Source organism: Myzus persicae, unplaced genomic scaffold (assembly GCF_001856785.1).
Source record: "Myzus persicae strain clone G006 unplaced genomic scaffold, MPER_G0061.0, whole genome shotgun sequence".
In the NCBI taxonomy this organism is placed as follows: domain Eukaryota; kingdom Metazoa; phylum Arthropoda; class Insecta; order Hemiptera; family Aphididae; genus Myzus; species Myzus persicae.
In genome coordinates this window covers 14,340-31,379 of record NW_019101886.1, presented here as the reverse complement: position 1 = coordinate 31,379, position 17,040 = coordinate 14,340, and the positions used below count along the sequence as shown (strand labels likewise).

Sequence of the window (17,040 nt, the reverse complement as noted above, 5' to 3'; positions counted from 1 at the left end):
CTCAGCATGCTGTGTGTTTCTTTTTCTCCGCCGCGAGAAACGCGCCCGGCGACCCGGGTTTTCGATACAATATATTATGATTTAAAACAATAATAATATTATAATACATTTATCATATACAAATCGACAACAATTAATACGGTAAAGCATAACGCTTGAATGATATCATAAATATAGGTACAGGCGTACAGTAATACTGTTGTTTGCCGCAGACGGTTATTTAAACGCCGACGGCTACAAATGGAAATTTGTCGAAATCGAATTTCGTTTAATAGGTACACTGCTTTTACTATATTACTATTATCTTTATACTATACAGGATGAATCGAAAATGAAGCTCAACCTTTTTTTTTCTTCGACAGTGGAATTGTACAAAATCTGGTTTTTGGAATTTTTGAATAAACCTACTAAAATCCATACTTTGGCCATATTTTCAAATCTTTGAGATTTTTTGGACTACCTACCCACACATACTTAATAAGTGTTCTGCGGAGACACAAATTCCAGTATTTCAAATGAGAACCACCATTTTATATTGTGAATAATTTTGCGGATCATTTGTATGGAAATGTTGACGTTTCAAAATAAAAATCCAAGCTAACCGTTTTTTAACTATTTGACTATATGTACTGAGGTTTATACTATAGTTCTATAGTAATGTGTTTGGAAGTTATTATGGAAATTAGAACATTCTAGTTTTTAAAAATAAATTATAATTTGTAAAAGTGATCCAAGTATAATAAAATATATTAGATTCAATATTATATACCTGCTAACATTTATTTTATATTTTTGTAAAACCATTTTTAAGTAGGTACTATTGTCCTTAACATTAACTAAGAAACTACTCAAATTTTGAATTAGGTATATCAAAATTATCAAAAAAATTATCCACTTATCATTATATTTAATAATCATATCAATAACGAATTATTTAATAAACAACGAAGGTTCTTATTTGAAAATCAGAAGTTTGTATCACCATAAGATATTCCTTAAGTAATACAAAAACTCAAGAATATTAAAATATTGTCCTTTATAGTACCTAATACTTACTTACCGGAAATTCCAGAAAATAACAATATATTAAAATATAAATTGAACGCGGTCAAGTGGAGCTTTTTCTTTATTAGCATGTATAGTCACTATAGGTACATGTAAAACATGTTTAAAACATATTAAAACATATTTAACGCAACATTTATGATGTCGATCACTTCGGTGTTTGATTATCACTTGTTTTCCTGATTCATAATTAAGAAAATCTTAAACGTATAGAATGAATGAGGGTAGAGAATATGTACGAGTAAAGCGTGGTTAGAGTGAACTAGAGACACCCTGTGTTATAATAGTATACTCAATAATAATGTCCGAGGAAAATAATGCGGTCCAAAAAAATGAGAAGAATTAAGTATATGCAGAAAAAAATGTAAACATTTGGATATCTTTTGAAACCAAAAAAATATAACCATTTAATAATATTAATAGAATGATAACAACAAAATAATAATATTCTCAAAATCCCATTATTCGTGCAACACGACTCAATTTTTATTCGATGGCCCAAACATAATATATATATATAAGACAAATGGTACTGGGATATAATTTATTTTATATACTATTATTTATTTATAAGAGAGAGAGATGAGCGTGTACGCATTGTAATAAATATTATTATTTATTTTTACTATTATTGTTATGTTCGATCGGTCGCGAGGAATGCAAAACGATATTACAAAATGAAAGATCGCGCGCGCGCGCTCGTGTGCGAACAGAAATCTTCGCGCATACCTATATATCTACTCTCGCGATCGGGTCAATGATACCCAACGTGAAAAAAATAAGAAGAAGGAAACACACACACACACACACACACACACACACACACACACACACACACACACACACACCACACAAACACGCACACATGCATCACATTACAAGATGTATAATGTGTACATATATATATATATAAAGGAGCGGTCTCCTCTCGCACACATATTATACATCGAGTACAGCCTCCGGGCGCGAATCGCCTTCCATTTTATCCAGACCGCCGCCAATGTTGCCGCTATTATATTATTATTTATTTATTATTATTATCACTATATATGTAGTATATCATATAGGTATATTAAATTCGTATATAAATGTAAAGGTACACACACACTCTCGAGTATATTTTAATTGCGAAACGGGTCATTCAATCTACGTCCTTGTCGGTTGATTCTCCCCGCCAACGTTTTATCTCATCTTTCTTTTAATACTCGTTGTCGTCTAACACATGCCCGCTCGCCCGAATCTCCTTGTGGAGGTCGATCGGTCATCAATGTATTATGCATATTAGGTACATTTATATATAGTTAGTATAATATGCGTCTATTCGATACGTATGTAATATATTGCATATTATGGACATATGGTATGCGCACAAGCATATTCTGATAAATATAAATAAACAAATATATATATATACATATATAGGTAATTAGGTTTGTTCTCGTGATCATATTATTATAATTAATACAAATGTAGTAGTCGATATAGTCGGTATCCATGACCGCGCCGGAGTACATACGGAGTTCTAGCAATGTATAATATTAGTTTTTTTTTGTTATTAAATAACTCACGGCTACATAGGCCATTGGTTGAGTCTAGTAGATTTTTTAACCGTGAGGGAAGGTACGGTTGGTAAGAATACGTGTGTTTACTGTATATGTGGCGAGGATTTGTCACTAGAACCCGGGAACTAATGACACCAGCTGATGCTTGACTTCAGAACTGAAGCCAACCACCACGCCACCATAATATTGGTTATTATACCTAAGGTATAATAAAAATCCGTCTATAGGTAACTTAAAGTCAGAGCTTTTGGTTTGGGCGAATATACTTTTTATCCCAAGTCGTAGGCAGGTGCGTATATTGTTGGTCATCAATGACGAAATTTGATCATCGTCTATCCAGTCACCTAGTCTTTTGCGTAAGATAAATATTTGTGTTTTTTTCCCACTGACAAAATATACACACATATTATTACATTTTCACTTACGCAACAGTCGTCACACCCGGCCCAAAACAAGTCCTACTCCTTTTTTTCAAACAAACTATAGACATATTTAAATTAGTTAAAGTAATCAATTATACGAGCCGGTACGTTTATATATCAACGAAATTAATACTGCAATCTTATATGTGTATAACTTCTTATAATGATTTACGGTCGATTTTTTTCCACACGAACACGTTTCTATTAATATTTTTTTTTGAAATGGATATATATGAATAGTTGACGAAACGATCGCGTTTAATTTCGACTGCGCGTTTACCTGCTGTCCGGAGGTTACAAGACCTGGGCGCATATACATATTATTATATTATATCAAATGTAATATATAATAAATATATTTAGAATTCGAGAACACGTCAATATTTACACTTGCGTTTTTACCTCGCTTTTGGTAATTTAACCTCTCCGAAATGAACCCAATCCGACAAACATATTATTATTATATATATTTATAATACGGTAAACGGTTAAGCTCATGCACATGCCGGAACCTTCACCTTTCGCGCATTCCTTGACCTGAATACCGTAACGCGGGTACCTGCAGCAGCCGACGTCGTGTCTTTTAAGACAACCGAATAAACAGCCCGCTCGCGATTTAAGTCAAATAGGAAAAAAAATTAATAATAATAAACGTTTTCCGTGATATTATTCTTGTATCCGATATTATTATACCAATTTACTTTCACTGAAAAAATCAAATCAAATAAACTATAGCTGATATATTATGAACAAAGTTTCCTCTATATATCTTTCCATAGGCGCATGAGCGTCACTAAAGGGTACCGATCAGTACTTTTGCTACCCCATAATCTGTTTTCACGTTTGAAAAAATAACAAAAAACAATAATTTTTTGTAAATAATTTTTTTGCTCAATCAGAATTCTGACTTTACGGTGACGTAGACACTAGGCACATGATAATACTATAGTACACAAATCCCTATTATCCGCCAACAGACGGAAATACGTATCATCACATAATGTGTCCATATAAATTAAAAATTAAAAAATATATAGTTTTGCACTCGATCGCGTAATATAATATTCGATTCGATTGTGTTGTTTCAGACGTGGCAAGAAAAAGAAGCCGGAAAAGTGGTGCTGTACACGACCACCATGGGCATAGTTAGGGACACTTACCAGCGGTGCCTCCAGGTCAGGCAAATACTGAGGACTCATCTTGTCAAGTACGTGGAAAGAGACGTCTTCATGAGCCGAGAAGTGCAGAAGGAAATTCGAGAACGTCTCGGCGGCGACACCATTTCAGTGCCGCAGCTGTTCGTTGAAGGGAATCTCATCGGAGTGAGTTTCCATTTTTACAATATTATCATTTTTACCGAATATTAATGTACCTATCCATATATAGCATACGGAGTGATCCATTTAAAGTAAAACACTCCATTTGTTTCAAAAACACTGGAAATAATTCTTTTACATAATTTTAAGTGGTTACAAGACTCCATTTTATTATATTTCTTACTACTTTTTATAGTTATTTTTTTTAATTTTTTATTCTTTTGGATAACATACATTTTTTATTTCATATTTCAAAGCAGAATATTATTTGGAATATTTCAATCTATATAAATCAAATTTCAGACGAGTAATTTATTAGTTGTACGTATTTAGAGTTTAGATGAGTGAAATACTATTATAGTGGACCAATATTTTGCGGGGTACCCCTGTGCCACACCACACCACTTCGATCAGTTAAACTTTAAATACTTATAACGCATAAACTACTCGTCCAAAATGTTAATGATTATTGGAATAATGAGTGCATTACGTCAAATAGTGAGGGGGTTTTTTTAGGCAACCCGAAAGCTTTGCTCACTACCTTACGAGATTATGCGTGTACATATTATAATATAATGGATTAATATTATACTTTGTCATCTATTTACAAGATCTAATATTCGTATTTAATTGTACAAAAACCCATTAACACAACGCAAGTGGTTACGAGTATAATATTATTATTTTTCGTATAACATTAATAACATTCAATATTGTAACCTTTGTATAGGTAAACTTGATTTCCTTGAATTTTTGTTTTAAGTAACGTGTTTCGTTTACAATTTAAAACTAGAACTCTGAGCTTCGAAATTTAATTTCATGCATAGGAATTTAAACCCACGATATCTTCATAACAATAACTAGGTGGGTACCTACCTACCAATAACTCACAGTCCACGTCATGATTGTATAAGATTTTTAATTGAATTTCGTGTTCTGTTACAAGAACAAGATAAACCGGCATGGTACGGTGGACTTTTATCTGAGACAACTTAAGCGTGTTTTGATGTTATTGTAATTTAAACTTTATGAGAAAAGCGATTTTAGTTTCTTTTATTATCTTTTAGTGCCTTCTATAAGTACATTTTTTGTAATTATATATACATTTTACAAACGGCAAAATTCAAAGTAAATTCACTATCAAAAATCATTCGATGTTATAATGTTATATTAATTATACACGCATATAGATAAACGATACTTATAATTATTGATTAATAGCATACTATTAACGTAGTATCATAACTTTAATTTATAGGTATACATATTATATGTGATGGGTACCGTCAAACGAATACGATCTAACGATGTTGTTAAAAGTTTACGACATTTGAATTTAATGATTGTAGATGTCTTGATCAAACTAACAATAATTTTTTAAAAAATATTATGTATTAGCCGTTTACAATAATCATGGCCATTGGTTGATGATAATGATTAATGATTGAACGACGTTTGACTTTGTTCTCAGGATGCAGAAGCCGTAGAAAGACTGAACGAATCTGGGGAACTCCGATCGATTTTAAAACCATTTAAGGTAAAGCCAAAAGATTTATGTTTCATTAATCCGTTTTCATATTCGGAACGTTCCTTCCGGTGCAGACAAGAATATCCTGTTGTCCGATGCCATTAAACACACACACACATACACAAACACATACACACACATACACACAACATACACATTACACACATACACTCACAGAACAAAACGCAACTTTCCTATTCCGGACTTCTATATACATATATATATATATATATATATATATATATATATATATACACTCGATGGTTTTTAATATGAAAAGATTCTCTCTGACAGAGGTCTCTCTCACTCGTTTCTCACTTCATTTCATCTCCACCTATCTATTACCCATGCCATTGTTGTTCCATCATACTGCCGCCGGCCAACAAACTAAAAATAATATATGTATATAAATGCATCTATTGCACTCGAATTTACTCGGAGATTATGTAAATATTTCAAATTTGTACAATGCTTAATGTTTTCACTTTTCACAACCCGAGTCACGATGTTATCTAATATATATGTTACACATAGCAAAAAGGAACCATCGAACAAATACGGTTCAAAATGATGGATGTGCACTGTATATTTTATTATTATGATCGAATCACGCTTTTGAATCGTTTGTAGTTTGTAATAGCGTACCATCACACCAGCAATCCCTCTAAACCAATAAAACTAATAATTACTATTTATTCACATTAATAACTTTAAATATTTTTCAATTTTAATAGTTGCTGTAAAATTATACGCTAGTGGACTTATAGAGTTCCTAATAATAGTTTATCGGTTAAAATCACCCTTACTGGTAGAAATGTGTTAAAAATAAATTTTTTTTAAATATCCAGAGAGCTTATTTCTATAATGTTTTTATTTTTGAAATCCCACGCCAATAAGTTGAATCTTTAACATATTAATCCTTAACAAGTGTTGACATACTATTTTGACAGTTTTGTTTTACTGTTTTTTTATTTTTATAATTATTGTTTTATGGGACATCTTTTTCGAAAACATTTTCTTAATAATAACCATTTGTATTGTTTTTATTCTACAATACCGTTTTGATCGACAGATCCAATGTTGTATAAATAATAATATAAGGATTTTTCCGTTTTTTTTCAATAAAATCTATAACACACTTTCTAATCCATTATGAGAGCGATTTTTAGAACTAATTCAAAGTGTGAAGCATAATATTGTAACAATACATGACATTATAATACCTAACCAATATAAATTATAAATAATTATAAAAAGAAAATTATATAAATATCAGCAGTGTGCAGTGTGCACGATGAATAACATTTATGAATATTATGATGCCTTATTTTTCTTAAGGGCAACGACCTTATAGTATTATACCTATTAATACATTATATTATATACATGGTATTCTTAGGAATCACGTAAATTTAGGTAATAGATATTATTACTACCCTGTTATAAATATTAAATGTACAATATCTACCATTGTTATAGGTGTATAGGTGTATATTACAATGGAATAATCATTTAAATATTGTTGACCGCCATTATAGTGCAGTGATAATATTAACACGCGTATAATAGGCATAGTAACGTAATAGTCGTTGCGACAATACACATAATTTAATATATTATGTTATAATATGCAATAAGTAATAGGAATAAATTAATTTTCCAGGAGTGTCACATACAAGTCTTCTATTTATTTATGAATAATAATTAATAATACGTTTCATCACATGTAATGTATACCACGCTACTATTATTGCAAGGACACTGTTATAGGACTTAGGGCACTTGTCCATTTTGAAATAAAAAAACGTTCACACCTAATAATTTAAAACAATGCGGTTACTCTTCATCTGTATGCAAAACGTTTTGTATAATGTCTCAGCTTACGACAAAAAATAAATAAAAAACATCATTGTTAAGTGATCAAAAAGTGTATAACCGGGTATAAATAAATGTCTGTGCTATTAACACATGTAGGACAACAAAATAAACTGTAGATAAATTGATCAAAAAGTAAATAAAAAGTATAAGTCACCCGACGTTTCGAAATCTTGAGCAAAGCGGGTGTTTATGCGTTTTGTACAATATACGTATTATTATTGTAGACACAAAATACTTCAGAATAATAATAGAATAGGTAGTAAATTTTTCTGAAAACTTTAAACAACACTGTAAGACATGAACGACTGTACCATTTTTGACTAGCCACAGAGTAATGTAGAAATGAAAAATAATATCCGCGAGTCGACCTATTATGAAAATCAGATAAGCCGGTATATTAACATGCATAAAAATAATAATAGTTATAAAAAAATGTATTTGTATTTTAATGTATTTTTTAAAATGTAATTCTACCAAAAAAAAAAACGTCCTCAAGAATGGTCCAATCGTGCAGCACGCCTAGTTAAACTGTTTTTAAGATCCTATAGAATCATGAATAATATAATAAATTATAGCACAGTAAGGGGCATTTGGGAAGAGATGCGTGGAGGTTAAATTGTCCGCTAATAATATTCGAGGGAGAAAAACAATGCTTTTTCCACTGTCAACATCAAAAAAACATGGCGTGAGATGGCAACAAAAATGAATGAGTGTACATTTGCTTTCCTGTTTTTGAAATATTTAACTTTTACACCCCTCTTGTAAGTTTTCCAAGAGTCACCCATGGTAGGAATAGTATATAGGTGTGGGTAATAGATAGTTTATAATAAAATATTGCATTTGCGTATAATTGAAGAGCCTACATCCCCATGGAATAATATACAATAAAATAAAAACAATAGATGATAATTTAACTCGCGGTAAAATTTTAATGTAATCAATCATGTGTGCAAACTGCGAAGTGCTATGATATATTGTTGAATGGAAGAGTGCCGATGAAAACGGGTGAAAAAAAATCGTAGGCGGTCGCCCGGACCATTAACGTGCGACGACTTTGGCTCGAATTCAATAAGCGAAGTGTGCGTCGTGTGCCCGTGTGAGTGTGCGTGTNTGTGTGTGTGTGTGTGTGTGTGTGTGTGTGTGTGTGTGTGTGTGTGTGTGTGTGTGTGTGTGTGTGTGTGTGATTCGTCGGAACAAACGACACGTCGACCTACAACTGAGACGCAGACGTGTGTTACACGACAAGTACCGGTCCCTATTATAGCGCGTGCGGCTTATAAATTATTGTTGTATCCGAAAAATCGATACCTAGACGCTCAAGCTTTGCTAACGTAGACGGTATATACATGTGTATATGTATAGATATATAGTATATTATTTATACCTACCAAAGAGCCGGGAACTTTCAGCGGTCCAGATGTCTTAAAAATAGTTTCCCCTAAACAAATGCCGCACAGACGCCACCTCCATCCCTCAAAAATGGAATTTGTGTAAATGATTCTTAGTCTATATTAAAATAATTTTATAATCTCTGATTTACATTTTTAATATAAAATAAAAAATGATGGTCATGCCATTTTTCTACCACCCTTTAAAGTTTAAGTTTTACCGCCCTTGAGAGCCTAAATTGATATACGTAATACGTCACTCCATAATTTTTTTCAAACATCCGGACCCACTTAGGAACTAACTGTCGACCCATGTTATATAGTTACAACTCGCGCAGCTGCAATGTCTCATTATTAAGTTTGTTTCGGGAAGAAGCTACAAATGACACGTCTCGAGTCCCATAACTGCGCTGGTCTTTATAGAATCTGTGAAAGCTCGTATAATATTAATAAGGGGAATAACCCATTTATGCCGAAAAAAAAACGAATTTGTTTTGGTACAGCGTATTTGTGCTAAAATAAAAAGGATGTATTTTTCCGACAGTAAGTTTGAGCCAAATTTACCTGTGTAAACATTTTCATTAACGACTTGGTTTGATTGATATATTTTAAAAACACGACATACCTACGTTGTAGCACTTGTAACTCATATTTATTAGATAATATTTTCATAAATCTGTAGATTTTAAAATTATATATATTATTGCGTAGACAGGCTGAAAACATGTTTTATATCATTTTTATTATGTAGTAATGTGTTAGGTCCTCCGTTATAGGATATCGTTATTCTCCAAATCATCGAATAAGAACTATCGCAGTGTGATTTTATCAGATATTCGTTACGTTACACTACATAAGTACATAATATTTTAGTCTGTATTTTATTTGTTTTAATTAGTTTAATTAATAAGAATGGAATGTACGACAAGCAAAAGAGGCGAAAAATGGTTGAAGACACATAATATTGGCGTATAGGTACTTGTTCTAAAATGTTGAACGGTGGCGTTTTTCAAAAACATAATATAAAAATATATTGGTTTGTTATGATTTATAAAGAATGTGGACTACTAACTATTATTATAGCCTATGATTTAAAAAAAGAAATGTATAGGTAGGTACCTATTATTGGTTGTTCTTTAGAAAAATAAGTATTACCCATATTTTTTGAAAAACTCGTATTTTTGATTATGATATAAAAACATTTAATTTAATTTAAATTTAATATCCTTGCTTACTTTAATATTTTTTAAATTTTTGTCATGTATTTAATATATATGAATTAAACCAAGTCGTTAATGTAAAATGTATAAATCACGGGTAAATTTGACGCAAATGGCCTATCAGAAAAAACATACCTTTTTGGCGCAAAAAGGCTGTACTTACCCAAAACGAATTAATTTTTTTTTTTGCTCAAATGGGTGATGCCCATTAATAAGTACGGAGTACCGCTCCTAATAGTTGTAATAAATCAATATTCGATAGCGGTATAATACAATTATTATATTTTATAATATCATGTTTTCGTATGGTTCCAGAGTCCGGACGCGTGTACGACGTGCCAAGTTTGCGGGGGCTACAGGCTGCTGCCATGTCCGATGTGCAACGGTAGCAAGAAATCAGTGCACAGGAATCACTTCACCACCGAAATGATCGCCCTCAAGTGTATGAACTGCGATGAAGTGGGATTAGTGCAATGTTACGCCTGTTGATCGACGACAACGCATGATTATATTATGTATTATTATTATTTTGTTAAATTGATTACGCAATATGTATCGTTATTATATTATATTATTACCGATTATGATTTATATCGTAGGCTTACGTCATATTATTTTAGTGTACATATAATAATATTTTAATCATCGTTGCAGTAGTATCAATCTACTATAATATAATATGTTATATGTATGTACAAATGTACAATACGCATATATATGTAGGTATATACCTGTATATAATATAGTATATATTATGCTATTAATTGCTAAACTGCTATCTGTTTGTCTGTTAGTTGCCACCACCGTTAGTATTATTTTTATGGTTTTTGTTTTTTTTCTTAACTAGATTTTCAGATAGCCACCACAAATAACGCACACTTAAAATTATTTTTTTTATTCGATTATGATCCAAGTATCCAACACATACATATTATTATAGATAGCGTGTACCAACGAAACATTACAGAAACATTATAATATAATTTTATTTAAGCACAACATCATAATAATATATAATATTCATTTTTGGGGATCCATCTAATTGCAGCTTACCTACCAACAGACTAAGCTATTATGCGTCTGTGGCGTAAATGCATGATACCCATCTGTACGCATCTAATTAAGCTGATGATTCTTAAGACTTAAATGTATAGTTTACAATAATAAATGTTAGGTACTTCTTTAAAATCAAGTCGTGCAAGTGGTTTCTATACAATATTATATTTATTTATAAGTATACAGTATTATACCAAATCGGCATTTGTTTTAAGACTTTATTTTATGTACCTACCAAGTAGGTAAATATTGGACAGCAGTAAAATAATAGGTATTATGTACGTGTTATGCGGGGATATATACGCTAGAAAAAAATTGGATACTATATAGTTGTTAAAAAGTATGCACAACATATAATTACATTTATTATTTACTGCTTATTATAAATAATAATTTAAAACATGATACTCTTTTCGTACTCATTATATTACACAAATACCTAATATTTGCTATACAATTTGATTTTAACAGTAAGTAGGTATGTATTTAAATTTTAAATGTGTGTCCAATTTTTATTAAAAATTCAATGTAATTCAATTACAATATTGTTCGTTTCATTTTCTTACTTCGATGTACAATGTTATGCATTTTACTAATTGTATGGGAAAACATGTTTATTATTTTATTTATTAAGTTTTAAATTTATATTATACACTATGTTGTTTTTACACTTAATACCAAAATGCTCAATATTGTACTTTATTTGTATCGAATATGTATTATTATTAAAAATCTCCTATTTATAAGTTTAATTATAAACAGTTATTATATTATTTACATATGAATAACTGAGGCAGATTAAATTGCATCAATTTTGTATCTGTAGTTGATTTATTTCTTTATTTCAAATATTAAATTTTTTCTTTTTTTTTGTTCTCTTGTGTTTATATTTTAATAAAAGCAGCAAGTGATTAATAAATAATTTAGTTACAAATTTAAAACTATCATGTGTGAATATTTTTGTTACTAGTATTTAATATTTATAATCAATGGTTTAATATTTCGATAATCAAATAATGATTTCACGGGGTAACAGATAGGCTATTTGGGTACACTAGTGTCTAATCGCGGTATTTAATAAGTGCGATAATAACGACCCGATACATTTTTTAGTAATTGAGATGAAATCATTAGCAATAGTTTTTGTTTTTAATGGCAAAACTGTAATTTAATTTAAAAATAAATATTTATTTATGGAATTGTGTTATTAAAATGTATGCAATACCAACCATTTATTCTACCAAAAATGATCATCAAAGTGACTCCACATTATTTTGAACATGCTTATAGTAAATGATAAAATAGAAGACCTATTAAGACTAAGTATTATAACTTAAAATTGATATAGACGCTGATACTTAAATAGTAGCAGTAAATTAAAAACTTTGTAAAGTACTTTTTATCACTCATAACTTATACCATTCAAGACGATATTATGAACACAAGAGTTAACCTCTTTTTGAAGTGATAATCATTATTTTAAGTGAAGCAACTGACAATTTTTTCTAACAATATTTAAATTTTATATTGAGGGGGAAAATTACTTTCAGAATTCTCCTCGACAAACCAGTAGGATATTAAAATCTAATTAGTTACTTTAAGCCACATACATGTAATAAAAACTGTTTGAACTAAATTATTTAGTACCTACTCCAGTAGTTATAAGACATTACTAAGTGTAGAAACTTAAACATATACAATGTAGATATATACATGAAGTTATCTAAGAACATTTTAAGTCGACTATAGTCAACAGCTATAGAAAAATAACACTTTGCAGCAGAGGTTCCCAGCCCATGGGCCGCGTTAAACATGATATTGTGCCGCAAATGCTGGTGAAGGGTCTAAGACAAGGGTTGGCAAATTGTAATTTATCCTGATTGGCATCAACATCGACATTTTTGTATGATTTTATTAACGTCATTATGTCTGGTTCCCTAAAGCTAAAATCCAATGGATCAGAAATCCATTTGAAGAAGATTAAGTCTTAAACAATTGAAAATATCATCAAAAGAAGACTCGTTCATTGGTCAATCATGTAACCAGACTCCACACCATTGGTCCTGTTCTGGAAAGTATTTGGAATGACTATCCAGCATTGCAAGCCAATTTGTTACTGAGACACTTGATGAGGTTTTAGACAATCGTATCTATATGTACAAGCCTTTTCAACTTTAATTTTTTGAAAAATAAATACAGAAATAAATTGTGAGTGATTCAATACTATACAATTCAAATCCTGATAGTGACTCTCTCGTGGGAGACAAACAATATCAAAAATCACATTGAAATTTTTTAACTCTAACAAATTTGTTTTTAAATTGAATACAATAAACTTAATTCCTTTAAGAACATTTTATTTTTTAAATTTATATTGTACAGTATATTTTTTTATTACTGAATTATATGTACATTTTATACTTGTGTAGTTGTGTCATATGTATAATCTAAGTTTTTATTTGTATGTGTTTATTTATCATCTGTTTATTAAAAATTGGTATATGTTAAATACGATTAAGATTATTGTTTAATTGTTCATATTGGTTAAAGAGCCACAACAGTAACTTAAGCCCAATCATGTTTTAATAGTTTATTATTACTGGTGTAGAGAATGCTGACGAATAAAAAAACTCAAAATATATTGTATGTATGTATTTAATTCACTAATTGTACAATTTCCAATTACATATTCAACAAAGTGTAAGCTAATTAAACAACATAATCAAAATAACTTTTCAGATATTATGATTTGATGTTATTATTTTACTATTATTTGAAAATAAACAATTAGTATTACGAATTTGATGATTTTGAATCAAGGATTCATAATGTTACCAGGAATAAATGGGAAATGAAACTTTTGATTTTCTTTTGTTCCTTTATAATATGTCTCAAAACTTTAAGGTTCCCAATTTAAAATCAATTTTAACTATACTTTATAATACTACTATATTTAATATGTCGTAAATTCAATAAACACATACATTAAAATACTTATAAATAAAGTTCAAAATCAACACGTTTAAATGAATGAAAATCACTGTTTGAATTACATTTACGTACCCAAATGGGTTCTTTAAATTTATCTTCTACTTTCCATTTCTGCATTTGCTCAGTATTGTAAGGACCAAATACTTCATTACTTTCTAATGAAAACTTGTATTCCCACTGTAATGACTCTCCTAATGAAATTGTCAAAGTTTGATTAAATATCTATTGATGGTTAAAAAAAAATATTTTTATAAATACCCGTCAATAGTTCTTCTGATTCTTCTGGTTCTTCTTGACCACTCTGGATTGTACTTTCTAATTTCTCTTTTTCTTTTAAATCAAAATCTTCCGCATACATATCCAAATCTGATGACATGGAAGTTGATGGTTGTCCTTTCTTTTCCGATTTTGAAATCTATAAAAAAAATGATAGTACCATTTCATATTTTTTACTATTTTTATAAATATTTTGATATCATATGACAAAATTAGTCAATATTTAATCAATTTAAAACCAATATTTAAAATACTATTATTTAACATTATTTAAAATTGTAGTAATGATGATTATCTCTAGAATGTTATTTGTCAAGCACTAAATCAATTTATAACATTACTACTTATAGTATGCAGTTTACATTTTACACTACCCCCGTAGACCTATTGTACGAAAAGTTTATCAACTAATAATCTGCAATTGAAGTAAGGCTTAGTTTCATGTATTAACAAAAGCAACAAATTAAAAACATAAATATATAATTTATTGTTTTAGTATATTTGGTTTGAAGCACTAAAATAATTCTAACTTTAACTAAAATTACATTGTTGTTTCAAATTTCAAATTAATTATTCTCAAAACTACAAATTTAAAGAATAGAAAGTGACGCTCCAAGGATGAATTATTTCAAAAAAAAAAAATCAGATATATTATACTAAACTAAAGTTTCACTTATAGACCACATACTTTGAACACAAAAATTCACCACAAGCCAGATAACTTGTAGAAAGCATATACAACCAATCTAGTAGGTATGTGCATATTTTTAGTGTAATAATGGCTTTAAAATGTACAATAATGGCTGAACATAAATAGGTAATTATTAAAACATGACAAAGTAACCTAACAACTCACAATAGTGTCTTAACTGTTATAAACTTGATAAAAACGTTGTTATATTATTATTTACTAGCAAAATAAACTCAAGACATTTGCTTACAATTTGAGAAATCTGCTCATAAGTTTCTTGATAAACATCCATGTTGCCATTAGCTGTTAAAATTTGATTAGCAAGCTCTGTAAGTCTAGTGACTTTTGAAGACGAACCTTCATCGGTGCTTAATCCCGCCTTTTTCAATTTCCACCTTTCAGCAGTTGTAAGTCGTTTGTTTCCACCTAAACGCCTTAATGATTTTGAAATGGTCTCTTTGGGCTCCATCATGCTAATGATTTCTTTATACGCAGCATTTACATTAAACTCTATATTATCTTCTACACTTTCATCAGCTTCTTTTTTTTCTTTCGATATATCTTTAATCTAAACAAACAAACAAATTACACAGTATAATATGACAAAACATAAAAAACTATTATGTCTGTTGTTTCATTTACTTTACACCAATCAATGTTCTCTAGCCAGTTGTCCTGTACATCTTTTTCTTTTTTCCAATGATACATTCCTTCTTTATCAAAGTGCCCTTCTTCAAGTTCTTCTTGCATATTAAAAGGTGTGATTCGTATCTCACCATCTTGTCCAACAACTCCTTCTTCTTGGCCTAGAAGAAATAATAATACAATTGATAATGCATTGTGCAACATGTCCAAAAGTAGAAAGATTTAAAATTGTATTCAACTTTAAAAGTATAAAAGTTACACGTCTACTACTATGTACTCTTATATATTATATTGTATGCATAAACCACAATATAGTAAAAAGTTACCTTCAATATCTTGCTCTTGCATTACATCATAGTTACTCTCATCAACACTGTCATCATCGTCTTCTTCAGAATCAGCTATATTATTTAACTTTTCAAACTTATTCTGTTGAAAAATCTCTTCTTCTATTTTTCGTTTATTCATTTTTGGAACTATAGATTTAATTAGTTTGACAGAAAAACAAAATACAAGAATTTTCAACGATTAATCCAAAAGACTAAAAATAAAAACAATACAATGAAAAATTGTAAGCCTCAGTACCGCATACAAATATTAACTGTTAGTGTCTACTTCGAGTAAATAATGTGTTAACAGTCCACTATTTGTTCACAAACGAAACTCGTAAGTTCTTTCTCAGTGGTGATAACTGATAACTGATAACTAATAATAAACAATAATCCCCCTTCCACATTCTATAAAACCACATGTATCAATATAACTTTGAACTTACGGCTTGCACAGTTGCACAGTTGCACAGAACAATATTGTAGAATAAATAAAAATATTACAAAAATATTGATTTATTATTCTGTACTAAAAATTTATATTACATCATAGAAGATAGAACGATATTAATTATCATTATGTTCTGTGATTATATCCGTGGGCATTATCAACTATCAAGCCGGAAAATATGTACATATAATAACGAGATTAGATAACGATTTCACTTAGTAG

The 17,040-nt window shown here is 29.9% G+C and overlaps 2 protein-coding genes across 3 annotated transcripts in view; one reads left to right on the top strand and one right to left on the bottom strand.

Moving 5' to 3' along the window:
• Positions 1-11,808, top strand: part of LOC111030649 (glutaredoxin domain-containing cysteine-rich protein CG12206-like) — a 36,884-nt gene extending 25,076 nt beyond the window's left edge. The window contains exons 3-5 of the mRNA XM_022310259.1: positions 4,138-4,371; positions 5,837-5,902; positions 10,695-11,808. Coding sequence (XP_022165951.1) covers positions 4,138-4,371; positions 5,837-5,902; positions 10,695-10,868 — 474 coding nt within the window. The 3' untranslated portion in view covers positions 10,869-11,808. The remainder of the gene's footprint in view (positions 1-4,137; positions 4,372-5,836; positions 5,903-10,694) is intronic.
• A 2,264-nt stretch (positions 11,809-14,072) lies between these two features.
• LOC111030651 (CD2 antigen cytoplasmic tail-binding protein 2 homolog) lies at positions 14,073-16,927 on the bottom strand. 2 transcript variants are annotated; one of them, XM_022310262.1, is made up of 6 exons: positions 16,814-16,927; positions 16,365-16,579; positions 16,036-16,199; positions 15,644-15,961; positions 14,685-14,841; positions 14,073-14,617 (listed from the first exon to the last, which is right to left on the bottom strand). In XM_022310262.1, the coding sequence occupies exons 2-6, from the start codon at positions 16,504-16,506 to the stop codon at positions 14,430-14,432; spliced, it is 969 nt and encodes a 322-aa protein (XP_022165954.1). In that variant the 5' UTR covers positions 16,507-16,579; positions 16,814-16,927; the 3' UTR covers positions 14,073-14,429. The 2 variants fall into 2 exon arrangements, with proteins under 2 accessions (XP_022165954.1, XP_022165955.1); XM_022310263.1 differs by having other exon boundaries at positions 16,365-16,514; positions 16,814-16,920.
• Positions 16,928-17,040: the final 113 nt, after the last annotated feature.